The 16,074-nt window shown below is 47.1% G+C and overlaps 1 protein-coding gene across 3 annotated transcripts in view; it reads right to left on the minus strand.

Annotated features, from left to right (window-relative positions):
- Positions 1–16,074, minus strand: part of BRD4 (bromodomain containing 4) — a 162,774-nt gene that overhangs the window by 8,891 nt on the left and 137,809 nt on the right. For all 3 annotated transcript variants that reach the window (XM_015422607.1, XM_015422605.1, XM_015422606.1), the window contains 6 exons: positions 15,912–15,964; positions 13,393–13,717; positions 6,781–7,320; positions 3,410–3,522; positions 1,977–2,133; positions 1,704–1,831 (listed from right to left, as the gene is read on the minus strand). In XM_015422607.1, the coding sequence (XP_015278093.1) occupies positions 1,704–1,831; positions 1,977–2,133; positions 3,410–3,522; positions 6,781–7,320; positions 13,393–13,717; positions 15,912–15,964 (1,316 nt within the window). The remainder of the gene's footprint in view (positions 1–1,703; positions 1,832–1,976; positions 2,134–3,409; positions 3,523–6,780; positions 7,321–13,392; positions 13,718–15,911; positions 15,965–16,074) is intronic.

Raw genomic sequence — 16,074 nt, forward strand, 5'->3', positions numbered from 1 at the left:
CAGGAATGGCTCTTTGCTTTGGGGGACCGATGCTGTTTGGTTTCAGTTTTCAAAGTAAAGTGAGGTCTTAGACCTTAAATAGCCATAGAAAGAGGCCGCAAAGTTTAAATACACAAGAAAGTCTGTGTCCAAGCCAAGGATATATGGCTGTGATGCACCTGCCTGAGACAAGCACAGTGCTTTGCTAGTCAGTCAGGTAAAAGAAAGCCTTTGTGATTGCTCTCAGGGGAAAACTGGTACTTTAATACATATTTTATTGGAGAGTTCTCTTTATATTAGCCTTAGAAATAGGTTTTAACACAGTGCCTAGATAATTTTTCATCTTTGTCTCATCACAAGCTAGTTTTACTCCTTTTATCTGACAGATTCCCTAACCTGTTGCTAGATTTTTCCATTGGTTCAGTATTGTGTCCAGATGCTGCAGCTGAAAAAAGGGTTTGTGATGGCTCAAGACTTTTAGTCAAGGAGCTTTAATCAGATTAAAGGAAAGGAAAGGAAAGACACCTGAAGATCCCAATTTTTTTCCCCATTCAAAACCCCCAAGACTCAAGAACTTCAGCTCTTGGAGGTCTTATACTTTTAACCATTAAAGCTGACAACAACACATGGGGGCAAGATGGAGTGTTGTGGGACTCCACAGGCCAAAGGCCAAGTGGCTGAGCAACAGTCTCCTGGCACCACCTTCTGAAACCTACTCTCCAGGCAGGACCAGAACCACCGCAAAATAGTGCCTCACAGTCCCAGTCCAGAAATGAGATCCAGAAGGATACCATTATAGATGATATCAAAAGCCATCAAGAGGTCCAGGAGAACCAACAGAGCCGCACTCCCTCTGGCTACCTCCTTTTACAGGCCATCCACCAGGGCAACCATTTCATTACACAACCAAGCCTGAAACCAAACTGGAAAGGACCCTAACAATGTGCTTCAGATTGAAGTTGTCCAGCCACCACCCATTCAGTTTGGTACAGTCTGATACTGACCACTGTATTTAAGAAACCATGCCAAAATTTAATATTCCAGTAACCTACAAGAAGATTACTATTGAGGCACTTGCTATAATGCAATGTAAGAGAATCTGATAAAATGCAAAATGAAGAAGTATATGGAATGTTTAGGGAACAGAAGAACACTGACTTAGATGCCACAGAGCTCAAGTTCTTATTTACTTTATTTTTTTATTTATTTGATTTATATCCCGCCCTCCCTGCCAAAGCAGGCTCCGGGCAGCTTACATAAAATTTTTAAACAGATAAAACAGAAGTTAGATAAAATAAATAAATAGAAGTATAAAACACGACCTAAAACGTCAGTAGTATAAAGTACAGTCAGCAGATAACTAGTCTGGGTCATGTTGGCCTATGTAGGTTATCAAACTATGTAGGTGGAACAGTCTGCCTCGGGAGGTGGTGGATGCTCCTTCGCTGGACATTTTCAAGCGGAGGCTGGACGACCATCTTTCGGGTATGTTGTAGGTATGTAGGGCTATCTTTCGGCTACGCTCCTGCAGAGTGCAGGGGGTTGGGCTAGATGACCTGCAAGGTCCCTTCCAACTCTAACATTTTATGATTCTATGATGGTGGTATTTATATTATATTATATTCTGGTTTCCACTGTCACTGGAAATATTACACAATGTGAGTGACACAATTCAGACCAGACCACTAAAACCTTTCCTAGTGTTAGCTATAATGGACTCTTACCTTTTTAGGAGCAACTGGTGTTTTTGGTTCCTGCTTTTGTCTTTCTTTGTCCTGAACTCCAGGTGGGGCATTTTGCTCAGGGGGTCTTATAACAGGCCGTCCACTGTCCACTGGCTTCAATTCTGTTCCTGAAACAACAGTCATTACTGTAAGAACATCTTCCACAACTATGCAAAACTGATCAGTAGGTAGGAGTTGCCCATCACCAATTTCTGTAGACAAATCTACCAAGAAACACACATGCTTGAGCAACACTACTCAGTTGCTACTCACGTTGTTGGATATGTGCAGGTGGCTTGATACTTTCTGGATGCTTGGGGGGGTCCTGCCGCAAAGCTGGGCTAAACGTCTCATTTCGGATGACTGGGGACTGCATCTTCTCCTCTTTTACCATAGTCTGTGACTGAACCACAGACGCTGCTCTCAGTTCCTGCCAGGGTAGGCCATCAAAAAAAAAAAAAAACTTACTCACATAGCTTTCCTGGAGTAAGACCAGCCCTCCTCCATTTCACCCAGAGGATCAATTTCTACTACAATAGGAGCTGGGCTACTCACTGAAAATGTGCTACTACTCTAGCAAGAAACAGTGCTGAGACCATCGCCTGCTTTTTCTATTTGAGAGGCAATAGATATGTCCCAATGGCCTTAAAAGTCTTCAATGCAAAATAGTTCACAATTTCTATATGGCACTCCCATTTGGATAAGCGCAATTAACCAATCAGCAGAGGGTTTACAATCCTTTTTTTTTTGCGGAAAACCCTTGGACTCCCTAATTGTGTCCCATATGCTGTGATCTGTCTTGAAACCGGCCAGATGCTGCTGGAAACTCGGGCCTGGCTTCTGACCATCAAATTCTGGCTGCGCCTTCTGTTTAATCCTGACCCAAATTCCTTTACCTTTTTAATGCTGACAGATCATTATGAACCTAATTGGCTGAAATAAGTCCAAAAACAAATGAGGTCCTTCGGAATACTTCTAGACCCGCTTTACTTATTATCTGCCTCTATAATATTTTATACAATTAAATGCAGGCTTCTAGATATTCCATTTCAGTGCCTGACTGAGGTAGCCAGGAAAACCTTTTCCCCAGTTCATCTGGGATTATCCCAGACACTGGGCCAGACAGCTACTTATTTTTGTTCTCTAACTGATCCCCATCAAAGAAGGGCATTTATGTTAGCCAGATTTAACGTATTGCCATCGGCCATCTTCTCTGGAAGATGTCAAAAAATCCCCTATGAACTTTGACAATGCCCCTGCAGTCAGGGTGCTATGGAATCCGTTTCCATTTTATACTAAGATTCGAGAAAAATTTCTGGACACCCTTCTTTTTACATGGCGTGATCTTCCTGAGAGTATCAAGGTCCAGTTGCTACTCTCTGGGCAAAACGCTTCTATAACTTTCAATGTTGCTTGTTTTCTTCAATCTTTAATTCAAACCAGGGAAACTATTAATTGATCAGTTCTTTTTTTGTTGGCTGTTCGACAGCCATAATTTTGATGCATTCTTAAATTTTAACGTAATCTTATCTCTTACATGCCAATAAAGGTTGTCTGTCTATCCACTTCCCCAGACCCAACACAAGGGTCCAGAAAGGCATGGCTTTTTATTACGAAAGTGGAGCATGCTGTCACCCCCTTTGAAAGGTGCCTGGCCGAGATGTGAGCTCTGGGAAATCTTTTACACTTTTACGATGTTCCTTTACCTGTTTTTTTGGCTGGACATTTGGTTGTGGTGGAGAGTGGTGTGGCAGCCCCTGGAACGGTGGCATCTGTGGGGAATGCATCATGAGAGGGGAAGGTGCTTCTCTCAAGTGACCTGGAACAGTTCACCATCAGTCAGTTAGCTTCCCACCGTACTTTAACCAGAAGTATTAACCAAACATTTGTAGAGGATAATTCCAGAGGAGTAGCTGTGTTAGGCTATTTTAGCAACACAAAGCCGAAGTTTAGTGGCACCTTAAGGGCTAACAACATTTATTCCAGCATGAGCTCTCGTAAGGCAGACCTTATCGCCACTGCCTCTGAGGAAGATGGCTTAGACTCAGTGAAAGCTCATGCTGGAATAAATGCTTTTGGTGTCCTCTTTTGAGTTGGGAGAATTAAGCCTGTGATCTGCAGCTGATATGTTATCCAGAGCATGCTACAGTGGAAGGAGGTCTAATTGGGCTGCATTTGTACCAGAGCTCTCCACTGTTTGCTACCCGGTATGCTAATTTAAGAGTATCTTTGCACTTTAAATTCTTATTTATTTATTAAAATTTATATCCTACCTTTCCTCGCAGTTCAAGGCAGCTTACAATAATAGTTAAAAACATTTTCAGTTGAAAAGCAAAAATAAAATAACAAACTCCAAATCCCTCCCCTTTCCCTTCTTTAAAAGATGCCTGCCTATTCAGACTTCCTCGAAACCCCTGGCAAATAGAGAGGCCCCGCAGCACCTCCTAATGATCTCTAAAGTGGGGGGGGGGGCACCTCTTCAGGAAGCCTATTCCACAGAGTTGGAGCCACAATGAAAACAGCCTGGACTCTAGTTGATCCTGGATGGGCCACCGTAAGTGGTGGGATAGCCAATCAGAATGGCTGCCTGAAGACTGTAATTGGTGCACAGGGACATATGGAAGGAGACAGTTCTTCAGAGATGTGGGTCCCAGGTCATACATACAGATACAATGAATGGCGAAGAGAAACATTTCGCTTCAAACCCTGGTTGGAATTCACTCAAATGAAGCCATGAGCAGACCCGGCTGAACACACAGCTTAAATGAAGGAGTTACACTGTTTATATGCAACACTATGTGGCTTAGCTAAAGCCTAAGTATCTTGATCCCAGCTGTGTGTTACAACAGCTTCAATGATCTGGACCCTACTTTGCAAGAGCTTCATCTCCCTTCTCTTTCCCCCACATGCTCTTATTTTGCTATTGAATACGGGCTTCTTTCTCAGCTTGTGGGTGATGCCTTCTACCATGTTCCTACATATGTCTGAAAAGCATCCCTCAATCCCTTTGGTAGCCTTGCTTGCTTCATTTCTTTAAGAAACCCCCCCAAACAATTCCAGACTCAGCTTCCTTAGTTCTCCATTGCCATGTTACTCTGCCTTACCATATACAATACTTACATGTAGTGATGAGTGAACCCCACCCTCTGATCCAAACACAATAGCTTTTGTACAAGAATCATTGTGAAAGAAAAACCTGGAGGGCCTCTGAAAGTGACTGAAAGCCTAGTCACCCCCAACTCAAAGGCACTAGCATGGCTCCAGCCCTATAGCCAGGAATTATTTTGCCGGGGGGTGCCAGGGTGCCAGTTTAATTAAATTAAACTTAACAAATGGTGTGGGAATGCCTTTGCAGAGCCAGCCTTAAAGGCCTCTGCCTTGCTGCTCTGCTCCAGGCCCCATCTAACTGGACTCTCTCCAGCCTGTGCGCTCCTCTCCCCAAGTCCGGGCTTTTTGAACAGCAGCTTTGCAATAGCTGCAACCAGCCAAGGGAGGCTGAACAAGTCAGGGGGGTGGAGCTCAGCCTTGACCTCTTCTACTAGACCTGACAGCGGCATTCGATATGGTCGACTATGAACCATTGGCCCACTGCCTCGCCAACGTAGGAGTTCGCAGGATAGCCTTACAGTGGCTTACCTCATTTCTCCACAGCTGGGAATAGAGGGTGGGATTAAGAGAGAGTCACCCCACCACCCTTTGGTGTGTGGGCTCTCCCAAGGGGCAATCCTCTCTCCTGTGTTATTTAACATCTATAGACGCCCTCTCTCCCAGCTGGTGTGGAGTTTGGGCTGGGCCATCACCATGTGATGATGTCACCCAGCTGTATCTGTTGATGGACAGTGTGCTAAGGGTCTGGAGGCCATAGTTGGATGGCTGCAGCAGAGCTGGCTGAAACTGAATCCGTTGAAGATAGAGGTCCTGAGGCTGAATGTCCACTCTTGATGGTGTGCCACTGGCACTGGTGAAACTGTCAGGAGTTTGGGTGTGGTATTGGATACCTCCTTATCTATGGAGGTCCAGATCATGAATGTTGCCAAGCTGGCATTTTTTCACCTGTGCCAAGCGCAGCTACTGGCCCCTTTCCTGTCTCGCCTCGACCTAGCCACCATAATCCACGCAACAGTCACCTACAGATTGGATTACTGTAACTCCCTCTATGCTGGCCTGCCCTTGAGACTGATCCAGAAACACCAGCTGATCCAGAATGCGGCAGCACATGTCCTGATGGGAAAGTAACTGACAGTACATATTCAATCTGTGCTGTGTCAACTACACTGGCTGCCAGTGGAGCACCAAGTCAGGTTCAAGGTTTTGATATTGACCTTTAAGGCAATCTGGGACTCATGTATCTCTGGGACTGCTTCCTCTGGTATGTCTCCCAAAGAGCTTTACACTCTGCTGAGAACAACTTATTGGTGATCCCTGGCCCAAAAGACATCAGGATGTCCTCAATCAGAGCCAGGGCTTTTTGAGCCCTGGCTCCTACCAGGTGGAATTCTCTGCCAAATGACATCCCTGTGGGACCTGATGCAGTTCTGCAGGGCTTGTCAGGCAGAGATGTTCTGCCAGGCTTTTGGTTGAGGATAGCAATGGGCACCAATCATGGCTGACACTCCCCTCCCCCATTTCCCCCCCTGCTTCCTCCCACCTCTCCTGCATGGTGATGACAGTCTGAAATCTGATGTATTAGCACCATCTGAGAATTATTTTTAACAAATTTATTTATATAGTTGGAATTGTTTTATTACAATATGTATTTTTATTGTTGTTTATCGCTCAGAGCCCTGAGTACTCAGGGATTGGATGATCCATAAATCTAATTTATAATAAATATAATTAAAAGCCCTTTCCCCCTTCCTTGCACCGGCTTCAATTAGCTTCTGCTTGCCAAGCACAATTCAAAACCTCAACAGATTTTTGTGAGTCTTACAGCAGTGTAGCCGCTAATGAAAGGGCGGATATCGTTACCCACTCACTCAGCATTCACTTGCTGTGACAGATTTGGGAAGTACCCAGAGAGGCAGTCCGATCTTCTACCCCTTATGAAGTTATGCTCAGTTCATGTTAGCCTACTCACCGGCTGAATATGGGTCCGGCTTGTGGTGCCGCGGTGACGGATGGTGTTGGATGACTTGCTGGGGCTTTGACGGTTGCTGGGATGGCTGTGGCTGCTGCTGCGGGGGTAGATGCTGCTGTGGAGGTGGCTGAGGTGGAGGGATGTGGGAAGGGTACTGCATGGGCTGCAAATGTACTGGCCTCTGCTGTGGCTGATGCTGCAACTGCTGCACTGGAGGATGAGGAGGAGGCGGCTGCAGGGGTGGCTGTGGCTGCGACTGGACCTTCACTGAAGGGAGGAGAGACGTCTGTGGCTGCGCTTTCTGCAGCTGCTGTAGGTATAGCTGCATCTGGCTGTTGCTGAGGGGCAGGTTGTGGTGAGGGGCAGGAGGCTCTTCATCCTCCAGCAGAACCTGGGGAGGCTGGGGGAGCGGAGGCTGGGGGAGCATGGGCTGCTGGTTCAGAGCTGGTGACACTGTTGGAGGCCGAGAGGGTTTGGGGGGGAGCGCTGCAGCACGATTGCTGGGTCGGGAGGGCTGCTGAGGCAGAGCATTGTGCAAAGCTAGGGAAGAAAAAACAGCAGTCAGAGACTGTGGCAAAGAAAGAGAGACTTAAAATGAATGGTGCCCTTGACTGGAGTGCCATTTGTGGGTGCAGAGCAGGCAACCTCTGTGTAAAGGAATGTCTTGAAAGTCTGAATTGCCCCTACATGCACAGAAATGTGTCTAATATTGCTTTGCCATTCTAACATCAAAGGAATAAACACAGAGCCCACAGAAAAACAGGTTTACCTGTAACTGATAATCTTTGAGTGGTCCTCTGTGCAGTCCCACACAGGGGGTTGGGCGCCTGCGCATGACCTCAGCAGAGAAACTTCTAGAACTTGCCTCAGAATCCTTTTGGCAGGCTCTCTTCCCACTCTGGGGAACAGACACACACTGCGGATGCCTGGAGCGGGGGAGAGCCGCCTCCTACTCAGTTCCTTCGTGCGCTACCAGTAAGGCTTGACAAATATTCAGGTGAGTGATCGAGAGATGCCAGCAGTGGGGAAGGCCGGGCGGAATTGTGGTACTGCACAGAGGACCACTCGAAGATAATCAGCTACAGGTAAGCAACCTGTTTATCTTCGTTGTGGTCTCTGTGCAGTCCCACATATGGGTGACTGAAGAGCTGAACCAGGTGGAGGAGGGAGCTGGCAGCTGAGAAGAAAGATAATGAAAACAAAATGTAATTGTAATGTCAAAATACACAGGTCCTATCTGAGAATGGTGAAGTCTCATGCGAAGAGGGATCGAAGCACCATCTGGCCATAAACGGCATCCCATTGAGCCCGAATGTCCTGTGCATAGTGGGACACAAAGGTCGATGATGAAGAACATGTGGCAGCCGCACAGACGTCCTCCAGCAGGATACTAGCCAAGAAGGCTGTTGACATCGACACCACTCTGGTGGACTGAGCAGTAACACAGGCACGTAAGGGTTGTTTTGCGAGTTTGTAGCAAAGCGCGATCATTGAAGTCACCCACTTCACCAGCCTTTGGGAAGAAATGGTTTAGTGCGATGGAGATAAAAGGAGAGAGCACAACAAACATCTAGTGAATGCAGCGTTCTCTGAGCCGCATCAGCTGGGTTTTGGGGAAAAAACTGGAAGAGTAGAGGACTTTAAGAGATGAAAGGCGGAAACCACCTTGGGAAGGAAAGCAGGGTCTGGCCGTAGAACAACTTTATCTCTATGGAAAACCGTATAGGGAGCATCAGCCCGAAAGGCAGCTAGTTCTCCAACCTGGTGAGCCATGGTAATCACCACTAGAAATGCTGTTTTTCAGGAAAGCAAACAAAGATCTGAGGAAGCCAAAGGCTCAAACGGACAACCCATCAGTTGGGAAAGAACCAGGGAAAGAGGGAAAGAGACCATGTCGGTGCCGCTGGCTTCTGAGGTGGACACAAGTGCAGAAGACCTTTCAAAAAGGTCTTAGATGATGGGGAAAAAACAGAGGATCCTTTGACCAGGAAATATGGGCCGAAATGGCTGCAAGGTGAACTTTTAATGAGGAGTAGGTAAGTCCAGAATTCTTTAGGGACACAACGTAGGAAAAAATATCAGCCAAAATCACTTTGGAAGGGTTGAAAGAGTCGTCTGAAGCATAGGCTGCAAAGCGAGACCATTTTGCCTGATATGCCTGATGAGTAGACGTTTTCTGTGCATTCAATAATACCTCAGCAACAGCAGGAGGAAAGGTTATTGCAGAATCCTCCATGCCGTAAGTTTGAAAAAGGCGGGATCGTGATGTAGAACCCGGCCTCGATCCCAAGAGAGGAGACCTGATTTTGGAGGCAGGTGCTGAAAGACTCGCCTGGATAGACAAAGGAGGTAAGGAAACGATGCCTGACAAAGCCATCATGGAGTGATTAGAATGCAGGACATGTGATCTGTACAATCTTGTGCATGACCCTGCGGATTAGAGGAAAGGGAAGGAAGAAGTATAATAGGCAGCCTGTCCACCTGTGTAGGAAAGTCTCCCCTAGAGACCGATGAGACGGACGACCCCAAGCCAAGTACTGGGGCACTGAGCATTGTCCGATGTTGCAAAGCCATCCATCTTCGGATGACTGAACTCCCGGAAAACTGCCTCCAGGTATTTCGGACGAAGAGACCATTCGATTTCCCATGCAACAGAGTGACTGAGGAGGTCTGCATCGACATTGAGGACACCAGGAACATGAACAGCAGATAAGGCAACCGTGTGGAGAAGGCACCAGTCCCATAGATGCATGGCGAGACAGCACAGCTCAGTGGAAGCAGTCCCGTGTTGTTTGTTTATATAGAGGACAGTGGCTATATTTTTTGAAGCCACTTCAATAGTCTTGCCCGAGACCGTGGACAGAAATGATTTTAGGGCTCAGTGTACTGCCATGAGTTCCAAGCAGCTGATATGAAGCAGCTCTCAACAAGACCAGGTTCCTCTTGCAGTTAGGGTCCTGCACTGGGCTTCCCAACCAGAGGGAAGCATCTCTGTCGATAGAAGAACCTCCAGAGCCAGATGCCGAAAGGGCATGCCACAAAGGGGTCAACCACCAGCGAAGCATGAGGAGGACATCTGAGGGGATGAGAAGGAGCTGAAGGAATCGAAGATTGAAGGAATGAAGGAAAAACAGGTTGCTTATCTGTAACTGATGATCTTTGAGTGGTCACCTGTGCATTCACACCTATGGAATAGACGGCCCGCGCCTGACCCATTGGTAACTTAACAAGCCCAAAGCCTCTTTTTCCCTGCGCTCCACCCCCAAAGCATACGCGGGGCCCCACCTTGCCATACCCGGGGCCCCACCTTGCATGCCCATAGGAGTGGGGCCCAGGTCTCCTGCCAGTTCCTTCTGACCACTGAAATCCCCCTAACACAAGAAGGCTAACAGTGGAGAGGAAGGCCAGGCAGGCAGTGTGAATGCACAGATGGCCACTCGAAGGTCATCTTATTCGTTGTCTCTGTGCATCACATCTATGGGAGAGCAGCAAGCTTATAACTTACTGGAGGTGGGCACTGTCAACTACTCAGTCCAATGCTGCACGAAAGACCAACTGTCCCACTGGGGCCCCATGGTGGGCTTGGACATTCAGAGCATAATGGCGAATGAACATGTTTGGTGTCACCCATGTTGCTGCTCTGCAAATGTCCTGTAGAGGGACTCCCCTCAGGAAGACAGTGGAGGTTGCCATAGCCCTTGTGGAATATGCTCTAATGGCTTTTGGTAAGGGCTGTTTCTCGAGGAGATAACAGTTTGATTGTCTCCATAATCTATTTCGAACAACTCTGAGCTGAGACCTTGTTGCCCCATTGCTGCTGGCCATAGGCGAGGAAAAGGTGAGGATCCTTCTGAAAGTGCTGTGTTTGTTTCAGGTATAATAAGAGAGCTCATTTAACATCTAAGGACTGGAGAAGCTTCTTCTGTTCATCCTTCGGGTCTGGGAAGAAATCTGGGAGCGAGATGTTGGAGTGGAGGTGAAACTTTGACACCACCTTCGGCAGGAAGTGAATGTCGGGGCTCAAAGTGATGCCGCCAGTGGAGAAATGCGGATAAGGTGGACCATGCCAGAGTGTGACCAGTTCTCCCACTCTGCGTGCAGATGTGATTGCTATCAGAAACACCATCTTCCAGATGAGGAGGCGGAGTTCACCCATGGCCATAGGCTCAAACAGCTTACCGAACAGCTTTAACAGCACCAGAGGGAGATTCCAGGCCAGGATAGGCAGCTTATATGGAGGATGCATATGTACCAGTCCCCTTAGGAAATGCTTGGTGTGAGGGGTGGTTAAACACTGAGTACCCATCTACAGGATGGTGATAAGCCATAATGGTGGCCAGATAGACACGTATTGATGAATGACTCAGTCCCTTGTCAACCAGCGACAATAGGAAATCAAAAATCACCAAGAGACCTCTCACCTCGGGGGGCACGGTGAGGGTGTACGAAATCAAGTAAATTTGTCCCATTTATATGCATAGGATCTTCTGGTGGACGGTTTCCTGCTGTTAAGAATAACCTCTGTTACTCTGTCCGAGAAGGACTGAGGAAAATCCTCCATGCCGTCAGGTTTAGCTGAGGTACATTGTGATGGAACATGCATTCCCCCCGCCGAGAGGAGGAGGTCCAGCGCTGGAGGAAAATAGTGCAAGTGGCCCTGGGAGAGCTTTAACAACACCGGAAACCACCCTTGCCTGGGCCACCATGGTGTAATGAGGATACTGTTCGGTAGGTCCTTGAAGAGTTTGTTCACTGTCCTTGTCATGAGGGGTAGGGGTGGGAATAAGAAAGCAAAGTGTTCCACGGGAGGAGGTCCGTCCCCCAGGGAGAGAGGGTCCCCAACTCCTGCTGCAAAACAAGCAGCACTTTCGGTTCTGCCATGTAGTGAATATGTCTACCTCCGGGAACCCCCATTTGTGGAATACGGGGTTCAAGTAGGATCGGTTGATCTCCCACTCGTGGAGAGCGGCTTCCCCCCAGCTTACATGGTCCGTCTGCATATTTTGGACTCCAGGGAGGTGCATGGCCAACAGGAAGGTCCCCCATTCTAGACATGTCAGCCATAGGCTTCTGGAAACCATACCTCCCTGCTAATTGATATAGCTGAGGGCCATAGCACAGTGATCACTCTCCCTTTGATTAAGGGTTGGAACGACTGGACTGAATTGCAAACCGAATTGCTAGGAGTTCCAGGTAATTTATGTGGCAGGTGTAATGTTACCTGATGAAGTTTTATTTTATTGTCTTATATGCCAATAAAGGTGTTGTATTGTTGCTGAGAAAGCTTAGGTACCGAAGGTCTAGAGTCTGAGGGTTTATGCTTCCACTGCGCTGATGTGGCAGGAGAAGGCTAGTGTTTGATATTATTTATTTATTTATTTATCATTCGACTTGATATACCGCCCTAACCCCCATAGGGGGACCTACTTCACAGGAAATCCTCCCTGTCATCCAAAATGTGGATAGGTGGTTGGGAGTCTTGACCAGTAGAACCAGTAGAACCAGGCCTCTTGGTAGAGGGGGAAACACACTGAGATGACGGAGTCATAGATAGTAGGGAGCCTGCTTGCTGTCCCGGCATGATATGATCAGTCTGGGTAGATAGAACCAGAGTCAGGCTCGGAGGGCTGTCCACAGACTTGCGAGCCACCATAGTCGAAGGGCTGACCACCAGAGTGGATGTCGATAATCCAGAAATTATAATAGGGTCAAGTTTAGGAGTCGAGATCAAATTCAACGGTTTTGCCTTCAAGGTTGAGGGGTCAGTACCATCAGGCTTTTTAGATTTATGTGATTTTTTTCAGTCTTCAGCTGAGTCCCCATGTCTGACGACGTTTGCGGGACAAAAGAGGAATGGGAAGCTGCTGAGGACATAGTAGGAAGGAGTGCAGCCTCCAGAAGTATAGCCTTCAAACGGGTAGCTCGATTGCGTCGGGCCTGCTTGGTAAATTTGGCACAGTGAGGGCAGCTCTCGACACGGTGAAGTTCTCCAAGGCAGAGGAGACACAAATTCTGCCTGTTGTTAGAGGGAAGCTTGGCAGGGCAACAGCGACACCCCTTAAAAAACAGCGTATGGCCCATACACACACCTTCCTGATTGGAGGGGGGGGGAGAAAAAGAGAGAAAACTGACAGATTTTTTTTTTAAAGGAGACCGGAAAAATAAGCAGAAGAAGAAATTAAGTGAATACAAAGGTCCAAAGAGAAGCCAAGAGACTTAGCTGAGGCGAGTGAAGGGCGAAGCAGAAGAGGTGTGAACGCAAGGGCGGTTGAAGAAGAACTGAGTGGGAGGCAGCTCTCTCCCCCGCTCCAGGCATGTGCAGTGCGTGTCCGCTCCCCAGAGCGGAAAGAGAGCCCGCCAAATGGATTCTGAGGCAAACTCTAGAAGTTTCTCCGCTGAGGTCGTGCGCTGGTGCCCAACCCCATGTGTGGGACTGCACAGAGTCCATGATGAAGATCACAACTGTACACTTATTCAGAGACCCTACATTGCATCCCCTCTGCCCAACAGGCCAATAAAAGAAGCTCCTGCATATCTATAAGGGGCTTGGCAGCTCAAACATCCCTACAGCCAAAGGTCACGATCCATTCAAGTGACTTGAGGTCTGCTCACCTGGAGGGGAAACCACTGTATGCTGATTCAAATGGGGAGGAGTGCTGGGTTCAGGCTGCTGTGGGGGATGGGGTGGCATTTCTGGTTGAGCAAGATGCATCATCGGCTGAGTGAAATGTGAGATAGTGTCAAACATGTTCCCTGGGAGTGGATGCTCCATAACCGGGATCTGCGCTGGAACAAAAGCTGGAGGAGAGGACTTGATTGGAGGTGCTACTTGCTGAGGGACAGGTGGTGGGGGTGGTGGTAGCTGCTGGGGTGGCAACTGCTGCTGCTGCTGCTGCTGCTGTTGCTGCTGCATCTGTTGATGGTGGTGATGGTGATGCTGTAGGAAAGAAATGGATCACAAAAGTCAACAGAACACTTTTTGGGAGGGGCATCTTTTGCAACCCGATCCTAAGTGACAAGCTACAGGCTATGCACAAAGTCCCGGAAACAAGAGCATCTTTGGAGAAAGGGGAATTTTTGCAGGGTAGGGATGCCACAACATCCTTTCCCCACCCAGTATTCTGCTACAGTTCTTATCCTACACTGTTGTCCATCCCCTGGTGGCAGTCACCTATTTGCAGAGTTGAACACTGAACTGGATCTTCACAGCAGCTTGGGGTGTAGAGGTTGAAAACCAGTGAGTGGAAAAGGGATTATGTGCCTCTTTCCTCACATGGAAGCTCTCCTACAGTGGCTTTTGATTATAATACATCTGGCTACTGGGACTTCATTATACATGTTTGCGTGTAGCTTCTCCCTTGACAAGAGTATCACAGAACACTGAACCTTGGGTTTGGGCTGGGAAAATTCATGAGAGAGAAAAAACAAACGACCAGTGCTGGCCCTCCAAATAACCAACAGTGGTTTCAGCAGTCAAAGAGTTGCAAATGTATATAAGGAGTCTTCCAGGAAACAATAGTACAGCGGAGGGGAAAGGCACAGTTTATTGCTCAGCTTTCGCCCCCAGCCAGCAAATGAATGACTAAAACTAGCTGAAGAGTTTTATGGACTTAACAGCAGCAGGATTTCTAAGGGCAACTACGTGAGAGAAAATCTCTGGTAGTAAAAGCCTCTCTTCCTTGAATTATTCTTTTCTATTTTTCACCACTTTCAACTGGAAATAATCATATCTAGGATACTGGAAAGAACCATATCTAGATACATCATGCTTCTTGAGGGGACATGTGGGGAAGAAACTGAAAGGAAAGAAAGGGTCAAAACCACTGGGGAAGCTTGGGAACTATTGAAAACGACGATCCTAGAAGCTCAGAAAAAATATATTCCGCAGGTCAGGAAAGGCACAAATAGGTAAAGAAAAAAGCCTGCATGGTTAACAAACAAAGTAATGGAAGCTGTAAAAGGTAAAAAGGATTCCTTTAAGCAGTGGGGTACCACAGGGATCAGTACTCGGTCTGATGCTTTTTAACTTGTTCATTAATGATTTGAAGTTGGGAGTAAGCAGTGAAGTGGCTAAATTTGCAGATGATACGAAGTTGTTCAGGGTGGTGAAAACCAGGGAGAATTGTGAGGCACTCCAAAGGAATCTGTCAAGGATGGGCAAGTGGGTGTCAGCATGGCAAATGGGGTTCAATGTGGCCAAGTGCAAGGTGATGCACATTGGAGCCAAAAATCCTAAATATAAATACACATTGATGGGGTCTGAACTGGCAGAGACTGAACAAAAGAGAGATCTTGGAGTTGTAGTAGATAACTCACTGAAAATGTCGAGACAGTATGGTGCAACCTCATTTGGAATACTGTGTGCAGTTCTGGTCACCACACCTTTAAAAGGATATTATAGCTTTGGAAAAAGTGCAGAAAAGGGCAACTCGAATGATAAAAGGGTTGGAACACTTTCCCTATGAGGAAAGGTTAAAGCGCTTAGGGCTCTTTAGCTTGGAGAAATGACGACTGAGGGGTGACATAATTGAGGTTTATAAGATTATGCATGGGAAAGAGCAGGTAGAGAAAGAGGTACTTTTCTCCCTTTCTCACAATACAAGAACTCGTGGGCACTCCATGAAATTGCTGAGCGGTCAGGTTAGAACGGATAAAAGGAAGTACTTCTTCACCCAAAGAGTGATTAACACATGGAATTCACTGCCAGAGGAAGTGGTGGCGGCTACAAGCATGGACAGCTTCAAAAGGGAATTAGATAGGCATATGGAGCAGAGGTCCATCTGTGGCTGTTAGCCACAAGGTATAGATAGGGGCTCTGGGGCAAGTGATGCTCTGTCTTCTTGGTGCTTGGGGGGGGGGCAACAGTGGGAGAGCTTCTAATGTCCTGGCCCCACTGGTGGACCTCCCGATGGCACCTGGTATTTTTGGACACTGTGTGACAGAGTGTTGGCCTGATCCAACATTGGTGTCTCTTATGTTCTTATATGCTCAACCTCTCAAGTTGAAAAGAGCAAAGTTCAGCTCTTGTGTCTTCAACTCAAAGGAGTAGGCTTCTGTGTTGAAAGATCTTCCTAATGCTAAAGAGACATCTGTCATATGGGAGATCTCATCTCCAAAAATGAAGACCCTACCTTCTTTTGTTCTCGTCCAGAATGTCCTTTTTTCTTAAGTTTTGGGGGTATTTCTGCGAAAAAAGAACAAACAATTTTTATGCAGGCACTGCTTTGCAGTTTTCCAAGTTGCTTTTATGAAGATGGCATTCAAATCAACATTAATTGCTCTGATGTCTGTAGG

This window comes from Gekko japonicus, unplaced genomic scaffold, assembly GCF_001447785.1.
Source record: "Gekko japonicus isolate JY-2015 unplaced genomic scaffold, Gekko_japonicus_V1.1 scaffold1721, whole genome shotgun sequence".
Taxonomy (NCBI): domain Eukaryota; kingdom Metazoa; phylum Chordata; class Lepidosauria; order Squamata; family Gekkonidae; genus Gekko; species Gekko japonicus.